The 16,913-nt window shown below is 33.1% G+C and overlaps 1 protein-coding gene and 1 pseudogene across 1 annotated transcript; both read right to left on the bottom strand.

Annotated features, from left to right (window-relative positions):
- Nucleotides 1-719: 719 nt before the first annotated feature.
- Nucleotides 720-1,830, bottom strand: LOC129882310 (probable glutathione S-transferase). The gene is made up of 2 exons (XM_055956556.1): nt 1,440-1,830; nt 720-1,249 (listed from the first exon to the last, which is right to left on the bottom strand). The coding sequence occupies exons 1-2, from the start codon at nt 1,746-1,748 to the stop codon at nt 905-907; spliced, it is 654 nt and encodes a 217-aa protein (XP_055812531.1). The 5' UTR covers nt 1,749-1,830; the 3' UTR covers nt 720-904.
- A 6,593-nt stretch (nt 1,831-8,423) lies between these two features.
- Nucleotides 8,424-15,011, bottom strand: LOC129881501 (probable glutathione S-transferase; annotated as a pseudogene).
- Between the last annotated feature and the right edge of the window lie 1,902 nt (nt 15,012-16,913).

The following is a 16,913-nucleotide window of genomic DNA, read 5'->3' as shown; positions in this document are numbered from 1 at the left end:
AACTTGTATTATATGAGTTTTATAAAGTAATCTCGCTAATATGTAGTAAAATTGTATTATAAGTGTTCAGTAAAAAAAATATTATTACTATAAATGGTAAATATTTTCTTAATGTAGTATATTTATGTAAATTTTCCTTTTAAATTTTCAAAATTACCCTCATTTGCAAGCATAGATATAACATGAAATTTGAGGGCTTTCCTGTAAATTAAAATTAACGAAAAGCTCCTCTACTCACTCTTAAGGATCGTTTGGTTGGGAATAAATTATTTTAAAATTAATTATCCTGAAATTAGTTATTTTAAGATAAAAGAGGATAACTTATCTCATCATGTGTATGAGATAACTTATCTCATCTCTATAATATAAATAATGAGATAAATTATCCAAATTTGTCAACCAAACAAGATAATAAAATTTTATCTCTGAACTATTTTTTATCTAGAACTATTTATGTTTATCCGTTACCCTAAACAATCCCTTATGTATATAAGAGTAAAGTAATTTAAAAGAGTGTCGATAAAATTTATATATTTAATTCATTAATGTCACTGCTTGCTTTTTCTACTAATTTTTTCTTCCTCCTAAATATATATATATAAATGCTTTCACACTCGGGCCAATAGTCAATTTGATAATAAGAAAAATTATCTGAATAATTATTGTATAATGCTTGACTAACCAGCAATAGTAACGCAAATTCTATCCAAAAAATAAAATAAAGAAGGCAACACAACAATAATAATATCTAATATTATCCCATAATAAAATACAAGAAAGTACTATTTCCTGCTTCCGTACAAATATAAAATACTCCAGTAAAATTATTATTCTATGATCACAGACCAAATCAAACAAAATAGTATTACAGTAAACACAAATTGTTGAAATTCTCTAGAAGTGTTCATTTCGAAGCAGCTTGAAAGCGAGCTTGGAAATGAGCAATCAATTCATCTCTTGGAGGTAAATATTTCTTGTTTTCGCTGCAATTAATATATTCATCTCTCCAAGCACAAAAATTTGGAAATTTTTCTCTTGTAATCAAAACTATTCCAGAAGCTTCTTCAAAAACTCCCAGCCAAATTCCCACAAAATTAGCAGCAATATCAGCAAATCCAAATTTATCACCCACAAAAAACTTCTTGTCCTTAAGCTCATTATCAAGAGTTTTCAATATCTCATTAGCTTCCTCTTTAGCTTTCTCTTGTCCCTCTCCTTTGGAAAAGAAAATTTTCCCCACTGATGGCAACTGCACAACACTCTCAAACTTAAGTTGTATATAAAACAATAACAATAATTAAAGAAAATTTCTATATTAAAAAACAATATAAAAAGTACCTATATGAAAACATTATATAAGAAAATATTTTTTGACTGTCTTAATAGTAATTAGCTATTACTAACAAATTGAAACGGAGAAAGTATTAAAATGAATATACCTTGTCTTCAAAAAATTTCACCCAAAATCGAGCTATAGCTCGCTCATAAGGGTCCTTAGGCAAGATGGAAGGGCCTTCAAATGTCTCATCAATGTATTCAACAATTACCATTGACTCACAAATGGGCTTTCCATTGTGAATTAGTACTGGGATTTTCTTGTGAATTGGATTGGATTGAAGAAGCAAAGGGCTCTTATTTTGTAGATCTTGTTCTATAAATTCATATTTCACACCCTTAATCTTTAGAGCCCACTCAACTCTATGACTAAAAGGGCTATACCATAGACCAAGCAACTTAACATCTGCCATCTCTCAACTTTGGTTAACTGTGTTTTTGGTTTACTATATTGAGGGAATTTTATGTGGTTTGTTCTCTCTTGAGGTCTATGTCTTCTTTTATAGGGGAAAAACAGGGAAGTTTCTTAGCAATACAGAAAATGCAATAATGTTTCTTCTTTGACAATCTAGTTTTGTAATTTAGGAGGTGTGCCACTTAGTCAATAATACTAGATAAGTAAATATAAACACATAATATAGTAAAATTATTATTTTATTTATTATTTTTAAAAATATGTTAAATTAATATTCGATGATAAGTAAAAATAAACAGAAGGGAATATTAATAGTATTTATTCAAACGACTCATTTGATGCGAGATATAAGAAATAACTAATTTTGAAATTAATTTTAGGATGATTTTATTTCATATTTAATTGAAATAAATTTGCGAGATAACTTATTCTGAAATTAGTTATTCTAAAATTATAATATTATTTTTATTCCACATTATAAATGAAATAATAATTCTGAAATAACTAATCCAAAAATAACCTATTCTCTCCTTAAGTGGGTATTTGTTCATGAAAATAAAAAAATAATCACTTTTAAAAAAAATTAAAGTTAAAATTATGTTTGGCCATATATTGTTTTAGAAAGAATGTTTAAAATTTAAATATATGTTTTATTTGGAGTGTGCAAATCCGTAATAAAAGAAAAGTTTTTCAATATTTTGATAAGTTAAAGGTTGTGAGAAGACTCCCAATTAGATGACTTATGTGCACATGTCACCCACATTTATCTAAAAATATAAAATGCTTTCACACTAGAGTCAGCAATTCTACCTTTCTTTAGTCAATTCGATGGAAAAAATTGTTCTCAATAATTGCCATTTTCCCCGTTTTTTCTTTGGGGCCCGATAATGCGGATATATCAAAACAATTTTTTAATTTTATAAAAATAAAGGTAAAATTTAAATATTTTTAATCTTTTAAATTTTTTTGAATATTTTTTATAAACACAATCAGTTACTCATAATTTAAATTTTATTATTACAAAATAATGATCCGCTTCAATCATACAATTCTTATACTTAATTCTTATACTTATTTTCTTGCACTCATACTCTAGCAATTCTCTCTTATTTTTCACTCACTTGTTGTTTGCTTGCTTGAGCTCAAATGACCATCTATATATTTATAGGTGGTGATAGAAGTATCTAATAACTTATTTCTCGGCTAACTTATTATAAAAATTCTAAGATTTTTTCTTCTTTTCCCTTATTTAGAACTATACTTCTAGAATAACTCTATATTTCCAATTCTAGAGTTTTTCTCTCCATTTTCTGCAACTCTTTGAATATTCTAGATTTTTCATAAAATATCTTAGATATTAATTCATTATTTGCCTTCACTTAGAGTGGTTCTTGAAACTCTACAAATATTATTATGTCCAAACTTTTGTAAATCTCCACTTATGTCGGATTTTTCCGATGCCTACTCTTTAAAGCTTCCTCAAAGGTAGTAGCTTCTTTATCTTGATCACATTCGCTAATCTTGTATCTATATACTTGGTACTTGAATGTTTTTATTGTGTAGACCTACTCCTGCTTGGCTTGAACTCTTCTTTATCTCTTGGTGTAGGTGACTCAGATTCTCCTCTTACCTACTGATTAGTCTTCTTTTTCCTCTTTTCCTCCTACTCCTCTTCTTCTCCTTCCTCTTTTTTCTCTACTCCTCTTCTCCTTCTTTTTCTTCCTCCTCCCCTTCTTCTTCCTCTCTTTATCTTTAGGTGTAAGTGTCACGACCCAACCCCGTAGACCGCGACTGGGATCCGACCTGGACTCCCGTATGTCTACCTATCAGTTGTAGTCAAATTGAACTATGAACAAGGTGATACTACTCACAAAAAAAATCTCAATGAGTTAAAACTTTTTCGTGTATGTATGACCTCTTTCACTCGTCTCATAACACATAAAGGCATGCAAGCCGACAAGGCTGCTGTAACATAAAAATACTCACAAAATGTCGTATAGGCACAATCGAAATGAACTCACAAACATCCCACATCCATATGTCTACAAACCTCTAGGAATAGTAACAGCAACATATGGCGGGACAGGGCTCCCACCTTACCCCAGAATGTACAAATATATACATTAAGTGACCAGCATCAAAATTTAGGCTTCAGAATAGTGAAGCACTTCCGATACAGATGAGAGAAACTCCTAAGCCGACGGATCTTCAGAATGGACATCTGTACCTGCGGGTATGAAATGCAGCCCCCCGAAGAAAGAGGGGTCAGTACGATATATGTACTGAGTATACAAAGCATAACCACACATAACTGAGACCAATACTGAAATAGGGATGCAGGGGACAAGTATAACAACTTAACGAATTACTGTACCTGCACCTTAGGACACGTAAATCATATACCTCATCGTATGTTGTGCCTAGCCCTCTAGTAAACTCGGTGTCATAATTATTTTCTCATATTCACATGTCATCGTATCATCATGCATTTCATTTCATCATATCATCGTATACGGTATAATCTTATCAAGTATGTCATCGTATTACACCCGGTTCACTGCGGGGCACGGGGTCACAATGTATCACTCTAATCTCATATGTATGTCTACATAAAGTATCCGGCCCTTTAGTGAGGGACTCGGTGAATGGAGTGTTGTACGTCTATAGCGTACCGTCATAATATACATACTGTACACGACCCTTTAAGGAGGGACTCGGTGTTCCTTCTTTATTTCGCCACATATACTATCATATTACAGCCGGCCCAGGACTCGGTGAATAATCGTATCGTCATAACATATAACATATATCACACCTCACGTACAACATCGTCTCATTGTGAGTGGAACTATACACATCCGGCCCAGGACGCCGTGAAAGAAGTAGTAAAGCTGCACCCGACATAATATCTGGTCCATCGTGGGATGCGAAGAAAAAAGGATTACAGCATGCACTAGTAGAGTAATGAGAAACTATATGCAACTAAGTCACCCTCTGAGACTCAATGAAACACTCAAGTGAACCGTCACCTGAAGACCATGAAGGTACTTATCCAAAGTGCCCTTTAGATGTCATTAGGGGTTACATCAATTGGGGCCTCAGGAATCACAGACATGCATCAAGACAATACCACATAGCTTATACAATCAGAAACATGGTTTATGCAATCAAAGACACGGTTATGCAATCAGAGACACAGTTATGCAATCAGAGACATTGATCGTTTCAAAGACTTCAAGAAAAGGATCTTGTATCTCCACTTACTATTCACTATATAGGAGGCTCGAGAATAATAGTCTAACTACTTTCAGACTTTTAATGGTCAGAAGTGACTACGAGTCACAAGTTATACTCAGAGCTCATAATTGGAACTTCCTCTAAACTTATATCATATATCATTTCACTTAAAATTAAGTCATTCCAAAGGAAAGAAGAGATAGGCTTTATATGTACTAGCTTTCATCACATAGAAGACTTAAAGGCAATGACTCAGCTATTGTAGGAGTTCTAATATCAAGAAGTAAACGAGAGTCTCAACTCGTACTCAGGGCTTTACGAATGGATTGAATCCCAAATATCATATACATATCATTTATAGCCTATATCTAAGACATGCCAAAAGAAAAGAAGAATAGCTCTACATATTTATTCCAAAAACACGCCAAAAAAAGCTTCACATACCTCGTATGGACTTCTCTTAATCACGTCTATGTCGTTGTCCTCGAAACCTATTTAACATGGAAGTAATGCAAGTATTAACAACCTTGGAATTTTCAGCAACTTATACTACCCACTAGTATTCATATCATTCATCCCCTCGCTTGCCTTCTCGACTAGTTTCTTAACTAGTTAAGGTGTTAACGAAAATCGGACAGCACCTCCCCTATAATGTGCCCTATCTGAATTTCCCAACCATGTCCTTAACACCTGAAGCCAACCAAAATACAACCAGCAGCTCATAAATATATAACATGGCAACATTACACAATATAAACTCCAAACGACTCGCCCGAAGTTACGATACCAAAAGAGGGTTTCTAGTTTCTATTTTGCGAAACCTTTAACCATACGAAGCGGGGTGGGGGTGGGGGTGGGTGGGTCATGTGGCTGTAACCAGCAGCTCCCCCACCTCATTTAGAGAACTTTTAGACCCTACAACACGCCACAACACAACCAGTAGCATCCCCCACGCGCACAACACCTTATTTCGACAATAACTTAACTATAGCGATTCCAAATTCGTTTATTTCGAACGCCGAACTTTTACCAACTTTTTTCCAACTTCCAGCAGCCCACAAGGTGTGTAATACACCCTATAATAACATCATAAACTTCAAATTAGAGGGGAAGACCTTACCTTTCTCGAAATTGGCTAGAACTTGTCAAAATCGCGCCTCAGAACTTATTTTAGCGCGCTGAATCGTCGTGGCAGCTTGCTGTCCGTTTTTTGCTGCACCAAACTCTAATTTTATACTACTAATACTTCCATATCATCGTTGTATATGCTAGATAATTAATTTACGGAACGAAATCGAGAGTTACCTCTTTTTCTTTCCAAAGCCGTCACCCTTTTCTCTCTTAGCTTAAGGTTTGTTCATCTTCACTTTGGTTGGAAATATGATGAAGGAACTGAAGTATATACTGTATATACATATATATATATATATGTGTGTGTGTGGTTGTAGGGAGTGACATGTGTCAGCCCCTAGAGGTGACACGTGTCCAGCCCCTATTGGGCCACCGTATCCATGCAGTCAAAGAAGGGCTGCCACGTGGTAATGGGCCCACCTCCCCCAAGCAGGTGGGTCACCTACTTGACCCCAAGCAGGTGGGTCACCTGTTTGCTTGAGGTGCTGTCATGTGTCACCCTCCCATTGGCTGCCCCGTGTAATTTTTTTTCCCTCCTCGTGGATTCGTAATCTCGTCTTATTTTAAGAGCCTATGTCATCCGTGCTACGCAAGCTTGATATATAATCAAGTAACTCACGTATGTAAGACTTCTAAATTAGTAGTTCACGTAGATAAGACGAGTCATACGACTCGTTACTTGGCCTCCAACTCCTTCCAACTTCTCTTGACCCTATTTCCAACCTTCCCTACTATGGAGTATCACATTCTCCCTTCCTTAGAATCGCTTGATGGTGTCGTAACTTAGGGGGCTCACATGATAGCTTCTAAGTAACTTAAGGAACCTTCCGAGTTCAAGAATGTGGGGTGTAACAGTAAGTGACTCAGATTCTCTTCTTACCTATTGGTTAGTCGTCTTCTTCTTCCTCCTCCTCCTCCTTCTTCTCTTCTTCTTCCTCTTCTACTCCTCTTCTTTTTCCTCTCCTCCTTTTCTCCATCTTCTTCTCCTTCTCCTTCCTCTCCTCTTCTTCTTCTCCTTCTCCTTCTCCTTCCTCTTCTTCTCCGTCTTCCTTTTTCTTTTTTTCCTACTCCTCTTATCCTCCTTCTTTTGCTTCTCCTCCTTCTTCTCCTCCTCATCTTCCTCCTCCTTCTCCTTCTTCTTCTTCTCCTTCAATTTTTTGTAGTTCTTGCTTCAATTCTCTTGAATCTGACAGGGAGACTTCATTGTACTATCATATTGGTGTTTCATCAAATTCCACATAAGTTATCCTGGCTGGCATGACATATATTGACTCTAATATTTTTTTTTTGTCATAATATTGCATTCTTGTGCTTCAAATTCGTAATTACTTGTGTTGAGCTTTTCAATGCTATTGAAAATGCTTGTAAAATCTGTCATTGATAAATGTCTTGAGACTTGTTACCTCTGGCAATAGCTTGTTGGATCTTCTTTGAGTTGCTATCTATCTCTTTATCCATCGAGATCTAATACTACTTGTTGAATATGTTTGATGGTCACAACTCATAACTTGAATTTTATTATTGCAAAGTAAGGATTCACTTCAGTTTTACAATTCTTATACTCACACTCTAGTAACTCTCTTATTTCTTACTCACTTGTTATTTTCTCTCTTGCCTACTTTGTTTTCTTGAGCTCAAATGACCACCTCTATTTATAGGTGGTGATAGAAGATCTAGTGACTTATTTCTCTATTAACTTATTTTAGAAGTTCTAGATTTTTCCTTCTTTGCCCTATAGTGTTTGGGTAAAATAAAAAAAAATCTTAAGCACTTGATTCTAAGAAAAAATATTGAAAAATAAGCCAAAAGTCATAAGTTATAATTTTTAATTTATGACTTGTAGCTTATAAGTCATGAGCCAAAAGTCAATTCAAACGAGCTCTTAACTCTAGAATTCTCATTCTAGAGTTTTTCTCTCAATTATCTATAACTCTTTGAATATATTCTAGATTCTTTATGAAATATCTTCTATATTAATTAAGTTGATGATGAATTCTTAACAAATTTTGTGAAATTATACTAGTTATTGTAGTTAATTATTATATAATTGCTGAGTAAATAGCAAACAGTAACACTAGCACTAGAAACTTTCTAGTATATTTTCTGCTTCCTTACAAATATAAAATGATATCACACACTGAGCCAACAATTCTTTCTTGTTTTCCTTTTTTATCATTTCGATGAGAAAATTCATTATACGATTAATTATTCTACAATAATCACTAACCAAATCAAACAAAACAAAAAAATAAAATCTTGAAATTCTCTAGAGAGGTGTTCATTTCGAAGCAGCTTGATATCGAGCCTAGAAATGGACAAGTAATTCATCTCTTGAAGGTAAATATTTCTTGTTTTCGCTGCAATTAATGTATTCATCTCTTCAAGCACAAAAATTTAGGAATTTTTCTCATGTCACCAAAATAATTCTAGTTGCTTCTTCAAGAACTCCCAAATAAAGTTCCATACCATTAGCAACAATATCAGCAAAATCCAAATTTGTCACCTACAAAAAACTTCTTATTATCCTTAAGCTCATTATCAATAACTTTCAGCATCTCACAAATTTTCTCTTTAGCTTTCTCTTGCTCCTCTCCTTTGGAAAAGAAACTTTCCCCCAATGTTTGCATCTGCATAACAATAATAATAACTATGCATCAATCCCCCATAAGTTGTGGTTGAATATATAAATTCTTGTTGATTGTAATACTTAATTAATTAAGCTAGTCTCAGTCTAATATAATTATATAAGTACTAGGAATTCTGTTAAGCTTCTATCAAGCTTCAATAATTGTGATCTTAGTGATCAAGCCATATGAGAGAAGATGGAGAAGCTAAGAGATAGATTCATAATAGTTTGTTATGTTCAATTACAGTAGAGCTACACTTTATATAGTGTGCATTTAACAATAGCTAAACTATCTAGACTAGTTAGCTTAACTTAACTATAGTTAACAAATAACTAACTTTCTAACCAACTTATAACAACCACTAACAAACTTATACTAACAAACTTGTACACTAGCTACATACACAACACCCCTTCTAAAGCTGATGGTTGAAAGATATCTTTCAGACCTAGCATGGACATAAGATGTAAGTGCGGAGTCTTCCATAATGCTTTTGTGAGAAGATCTGCTAGTTGATCCTTTGTAGAGACATGATGAGTCTTGATCATTCCTTGGACTAATTTCTCTCTAACAAAATAGTAGTCAATAAATATCAAAGTGTTTGGTTCTTTCATGGAATATAGGATAAGATGCAATTTGAATTGCATCCTTACTATCACAAAATAGATTCACTGGTTGTTTAATATTCACTCCTAGCTCTTTGTACAGGCTAATAATCCAAGTGGTCTATGCAGTTGATGATGCCATACTTCTGAATTCAGCTTCAGTAGAGCTTCTATCCACAGTCTCTTGTTTCTTAGACTTTCAAGAGATGAGAGCTTCTCCAAATTTCACCATATATTCAGTAACAGACCTTCTAGTTGGTACACAAGTACCCCAATCAGAGTCACAGTATGTAGTTAGTAATTCTGAACTTTGTGAGGGCATGAATAAGCCTAAACCAGGAGCTGTTTTGATGTATTTAACTACTCTGGTCGCTGCTTTTATATGAGACTCTTTTGGAGCATGCATGTATTGACTTAAAGCTTGCACTGAAAAAGAGATATCTACTCTAGTCATAGTCAAATATAATAGTTTGCCTACCAAATTTTGATATCTTCTAGGATATTTTAAAGGCTTGTCTGTTATTGTAGTATCTATCCCTTGTACATGTGAGTCATATTCAATAGATGTTAGGCTTATATTAGGATCTAATGGTGTATGTATAGGATTTGCACCACTTAATCCCATTTCAGATATTAGTTCCAATGTATACTTGCATTGGCTCATCACATACCCCTCTTTTGATCTGGCAAACTATATTCCAAGAAAGAACTTCATCTCACCTAAGTCCTTCATTTTAAACTTGAGTTGCAGATCACTTCTATTCTGAACAATTAGAGTGTCACAACTTCTTGTAACTAAAAGATCATCCACATAAACAAGATTCATTAGTAGGTCCTAATCAACTTTCTTGGTAAAGATGGAATAATCATAATGACTTTGAACAAAGCCTAGTTGTATCAAGGCTTCAATCAACTTAAGATTCCATTGTCTAGGTGCCTGGTTGAGTCCATAAAAAGACTTATGAAGCTTGCAAACTTTACCATATTCCCTCTATCTGCAAAAATCAGGAGTTATAACCATGTACACATCCTCTGAAAGATCTTCTTGTAAAAAGGCATTGTGCACATCCATCTGAAAGACATGCCAATGTTTAGCAACAATAACAGCTATAACTGATCTGACAGTAACCATCTTAGCCATTAGGGAAAAAATTCTGAATAATTCAAGCCTTCTTTCTGACTGGATCCTTTGGTAACTAGTCTAGCCTTATATCTTTCAATGGCCCCTAAAGCTAGATACTTAATATTAAACACCCATTTGCATCCAATAGGATGTTTACCAGGTGAAAGATCAATAATTCTCCAAGTGTGGTTCCTCTAAAGCACCGATTTCAGCTTTCATTGCTGCAACCCATTAACGATGAAATGAAGCTACAACAAAGGATGTAGGCTTAGTAATACTAGAATAAGCAGATAAGGCCTCACCATACGATATGGAAAGATTGGCATAGCTGACATGCTTGATAACTGGATATAGATAATTGCTCTTAGATTAAGTAGTGTGAAAATCATGCATCCATATAGAAGGTTTGGTATATCTAGTGGATCTCTTCAAAATAGTGGGATTATTAATAATAGGAAGTGTAGTGGAAGATGAAGACTTAGTAATAGGAGTAGGAATACTCTCAGTAGATGGAAATACTGAAGAATCAAGAAGTGTAGTGGGATCAGGATCATGATAAGAAGCATTAGTAAAAAAAACACTACTAGGGAAGTAGGAGCATCCTCTATAAGTTACAGAACAGGAAATATTGAAGGACAAGATGGACTCATGTGTTTAAAGGAAAAAACATCCTCTTTAAAGACAACATCTCTGCTCATAAAAAACTCCTTTGTATGCAAAGCATAAACTTTGTAACCCTTTTGAAAGGTGGCATAATCAAGCAAGATAGTAAGAATAGCTCTAGAAGCAAGCTTATCAACCTTTCTAACCTTAGTAGCAAACACAAGATAACCAAATACTCTTAGATGATCCAGAGGTGAAGGAGCATGATATAGAAGCTCATGAGGAGTCTTGCCTTTAAGGACACTAGATGGTATTCTCTTAATCAAATAGACACTAGTGGATACACATTCACCCTAGAACTTCAATAGCAAACTAGAATGAAATCTCAGTTACCTGGCTGTGTCTAGAATGTGCCTATGTTTCCTTTCCACCACTCCATTTTGCTGAGAAGTATAAGTACAAGAACTTTGGTGTAGTATACCTAATGACTGAAGTAAAGAAACTACATGTGAGTTGAAGAACTCACTCCCATTGTCAGTTCTGAAGACCTTTATAGTGAAAGAAAATACACTGCTTACCATACTAAAGAAATGTTTAAGAGCTACTATGACTTCAGCTTTGGAATTCAACAAAATCAGCCAAGTATGCCTTAAGTAATCATCAACCAAAGTAAAAAAATATCTTTTTTCATCATAAGTAGGCACTCTATAGGGACCGCAAACATTAGCATGTAAAATGTGAAAACAAGCAGTAGTAGTTGTATTACTTAAGGGAAAAACTTATCTTGACTATTTAGCTAATGGACATACAGTGCAAAGAACATCAGAATGAATTGGCATATGTTTGAAACAACTAAGTTTTCTAATAGTAGACACAGGTACATGACCTAATCTCTAATGCCATATAGACAAATTTACAGAATATTTTGAAGCACATGACTTATTAGATGTTACTGCATTAGCTTGATTCTTTGGAGAATTCAATTGAGTTCCTTGAGACTTCAACTAACAATCAACATGAACCATATACAAATCATTCTCCAATCTGTCAATTCCCCTCAATTTCCCACTGAAAAGGTCCTAAAAGAGGCAGAAATCAGGATAGAAGAAAGCACAGTAGTTCAACTCTCTTGTTAGTTTGGATACAAACAACAAATTATACTTAAACTCAGGTATATGCAGTACATTTGTTATCTCAATCCCTCCAAGGATCTGAGATGAACCAATATGACTGACATGAGCAAAAGAATCAATAGGTAAGTGAACTTTCTCATTTAAGGGAATAGAGTTAGTTAACATATTTAATTTGCTGACCATATGCTTGGAAGCTATAGAGTCAATAATCCATTTATCATCATCAGTGATGAGATTAGGATAGTTCAACATACCTGTAGTTCTCATAGAGTTATCACAATTATTATTCTCTGTCTCTTAGTCTAGTATATGGAGAATCTATTGTATTTCTGTGGTGAAAATGAGGATGTTGTAACTATGGATAATGACCTTGCTGAGGCTGCATATTAGTTATAAGAGGCTGTGTATAATGACCTTGCTGAAGCTGCATATTAGTCATAAGAGCATAAGAAATATTAGAATTTATATTGTCAATACCTTGCTTAGGAATCTTGGACTGAGATTTGTCAAGATAGTTATTTCCAGTAGCTACTTGTGTATTGTAACTTGGATTATTCTGGTAATGCATGCTCTATCCATTACTCATGTTGGCTGATGCAAGATTAGCTGCAGTAATAGGACTAGCACTAGTCCTTTTCTTACCTTTCTAATTAGCAGGATAACCATGCAACCTATAGCAAATACCTTTAATATGGCCTTTCTAGTAGCAGTAGTCACAGTACAGATTGTTATTATAATTTTTCTGATGAGACCTATGATCATTACCTGAATGTGAGTTAGATCTTGATTGTGAACTAGAACCTGAATGAGTCATATTCATATTTCCTTTACCACCACTGAAGAATAACACGGCCTCATTCAAATATTTAGTGTTGGTAGAATCAGTATTTTCACTTCCTATTGCATTAGCTTTATCAAGTATCCTTTGGATTTCCTCAAACATAACTAGAGAGTAGGCTTTGTTCACTCTTGGTGGTGGATCCAACATCATAATTTGGCTTCTACACTGATTGTAGGACTCATTCAACCCCAAAAGAAACTGCATTAACCTTTGATATTCAAAGTGAGCTACATAAGTCTTTGATACTTCACATGCACAACCAGGACAAGGCATAAGTGAGTCAAATTCCATCCCTAACTCTTAAGCCTGCAGAAATATGTAGAAACTGACAACATTCCTTGATTAAGAGTAGCAATCTCCTTATGTAGGTAGAAGATCCTAGAGCCATTTACCTTATCAAATCTCACCCTCAAATCAGTCCACACTTGTTGAGCACTACTAGCATAGACTATCCCACTCTGTAATTCCCTACTAATAGAGATCATAATCCATGAAAGAACAACCGCATTGCATTTTTCTCAAAGATCATGCAGTGATGCATCAAACTTATCTTTGGAGCATTTACCATTTATGAATCCTAATTTTTCTTTACCTAGTAGACCTATTGTCATTGATCTACTCCATAATGAGTAATTTTTGGATCCAATGAGTTGAATGGAAACCAAAGAACTACCTGGAGTATCACAAGCTTGAAGATGCAGAGGATGATGAGCATCAACTGTTGTGACTCTTCTAGTACTGAAGGTGTAGCATTATCATTAGGCGTCATTGATGAATCTTCCTTGAATCATAGTCACGATCTTAACTGCTTCTTCGAACAATGCAACTACTCTTTCGAGATCCTATGGTTGTACTGAAAACAGAGAGATCTTAAAACTCTATACCTAGAGCTCTGATACCATGTTAAGCTTCTATCAAGCTTCAATAATGGTGATCTTAGTGATCAAGCCATATGAGAGAAGATGGAGAAGCTAAGAGATAGATTCATAATAGTTTGTTATGTTCAATTACAACAAAGCTACACTTTATATAGTGTGCAATTAACAAGAGCTAAACTATCTAGACTAGTTAACTTAACTTAACTAGAGTTAACAAATAACTAACTTTCTAACCAACTTGTAACAACCACTAACAAACTTATACTAACAAACTCGTACACTAGATGCATACACAACAAATTCACTATATTTTCTAGAGGAAAGAAACATAAAATCTAAAGAAAAAAAGAACTACATCCTCTGTTTCAATTTGTTTGGTTTGATAACAATGACGGAGTCACAATTTTCAATAAAGGGTTCAAAATCTGAAAAAGTAGACATACAAACTAGCTGAAGGGGGTTCGGCATCTACTATTCATACATAAAAAATTATATTAACCATTTATAAATAGTATAATTTTTCGTCGAAGGGAATTCAGCCACAATGTGGCTCCGTCCCTATTAGATTGAGTATGAGAGTCAAACTAACTAATCTTTGTTCATAGAATCTTTATTTTTCGGAACTAAAATTTATATATTTAAAAATTATGTAAAAAAATGTTTAAGTTATACTTCGTTGGCAATTAAAAATATTTAGAAAGTATTTTAAAAAGTTATAATTAAAGAATTTTTTTTGACTATTTTAATAATTCCTAAGACAAACTAATTGAAATAGATGAAGTACTGAAATGAATATACCTTATCTCCAAAGAACTTAGCCTAGAAACGTGCAATAACTCGATCATAAGGATCTTTAGGCAAGATGGAAGGGCCTTCAAATGTCTCATCAATGTATTCAATAATTACCAGAGACTTACTAATGGGAATTTTCTTGTGAATTGGATTGGATTGAAGAAGGAAAGGGCTCTTATTGTGTAGATCATCTTCAATATATTCATATTTGACACCCTTAATCTTGAGAGCCCACTCAACTCTATGACTAAAAGGGCTATACCATAAACCAAACAACTTAACATCTGCCATCTCTCAAATCTGGTCAACTCTTTTTTATCTTTACTATATTGAGGGAATTTTATGTGGTTATTCTCCCTTGAGGCCTAATCTTCTTTTATCGAGGAACAAACAGGGAAGTTACTTAGCAATACAGCAAATGCAATAATGTTTATTATTATTTGACAATTTAGAACATGTTTGGATGAACTTATTTTAAGTAACTTATAAGTTGAAAATTGCTTATAAGTTTTTAAAAAAATTAGGTGTAGCCCAATTTATTTTTTTGACTTATAAGCTATTTTCAACTTATAAGTTACTTAAAATAAGTTCATCCAAACAACCCAATTATTTATTGGGACTTATTTTAAATAGAAAATGACTTTAAATTGGCCAGCCAAATACTCAAAAAAACTAAAAACAACTTATAAGTAATTTATAAGCCAATACAAATGAGCTCTTAGTTTTGTAATTTTGTAATGTTTCCACATTGACTAAACTCTAAAGGCTTAGAATAAATATTATTGTATTCTATCTAAAAATAAGTGTTATTTTGACAAAAAAATTGTCCCAAAATAAATATCACATTAGATTTAAAATAAAAAATTAATATATTGTTTAAACTATACCTTTATACTTATTTTATTAGTAGTGTTCAATTTTCAAATGATATTTATTAAATATGAATAATTTAGTAAATTATATATTATATCTATTGATTATTTTGATGAACGTGATATTTGCAAAGTCAGGGAATATTAAAATGTGGTTGTAATTGATAGCTCTATTCATTTTAAATTGGTGCCATAGTCAGTTTGGATTAAAATTTAGGACTAATTATTGATTCGTTAGATATCTTTTTCCGTGAAGGAATATTTAGAATAGGAGAAAAAGTCATATGTGCCCTTTTAACTCCGTGAAATATCCACAGTGGAAAGTGGAAACTTTATTTTATACGGCATGTAATTTTAATAATAGCTAATTATCACATGATTTTCTCTAAATCATTTCCTTAATTATTGACTTTTTTCTCTTTCCACCCGTTAATCTTAGGACTTATTATTTCCCTTGCTACTGCCGATATCATCTCAGTGTTAAAAAGATAATTGTTGTACCACTCTTTATCCCAAAAATTCTACTAACAGTTATTCTACAAAGATTGTAGAATCATAGTTAACAAATTTTTAAAAAAAAACTTAGTCCCAATTTAGGTAATGATGTTTGGATTTTGATAGTTAAATAGTTAACTTTTATTAAAAAAAATTTATATGCATGTTAAATATTTTAAATTATTAATTATTACTATAACTTATACTATAGTATTTTTCAAATATGTAAATTTATTTCGAAAAACTAAAAAAATTAATGTCAAAATTAAAAAAAATTGAATCTCACGAAGTGAAAAGTATCACGTTATAAATTGAAACATTAAAAATTAATATTTAATAAAATGATGATGGTGATTACTTAGGTTTATTTTGCTGATTGCTTAGGTTTATTTTGCTGATTGCTTTAAAGGTTGATGCTGTAATTAATTCAAATTTCGATGGTGTTAAACAACAATAAAGTAGAAATTGACATCAATGAAAACAATACAATATTGAATCCTTCCCAATTTTTAGCATTTAAGTCCTAATTCTAAAAAAAAATAAAAAAAAATGGTACAGAGTAAATATAGAGTCCTAGTTGCCTTCTACAACTGTTTTCCTTATTTATAATTTGAATATTAAAAAATAAAAATAAATTAAAACTTAACTTATAATAAGCTTTAAAGTACTTGAACACATTTTTCTACATCATTCTCATGCTCGACTTTACGTTCCAATACATCACGTAAAATAATGTATTCGATCAATATATCGCGTAAAGTGCTATATCCTATGTTTCGATACATTACGTAAAGTGATGTATCTGACTGATATATCGCATAAAGTG

The sequence above is a fragment of the Solanum dulcamara genome, chromosome 3 (genome assembly GCF_947179165.1).
Source record: "Solanum dulcamara chromosome 3, daSolDulc1.2, whole genome shotgun sequence".
NCBI lineage: Eukaryota > Viridiplantae > Streptophyta > Magnoliopsida > Solanales > Solanaceae > Solanum > Solanum dulcamara.
This window is presented reverse-complemented; position numbering and strand designations above follow the sequence as displayed.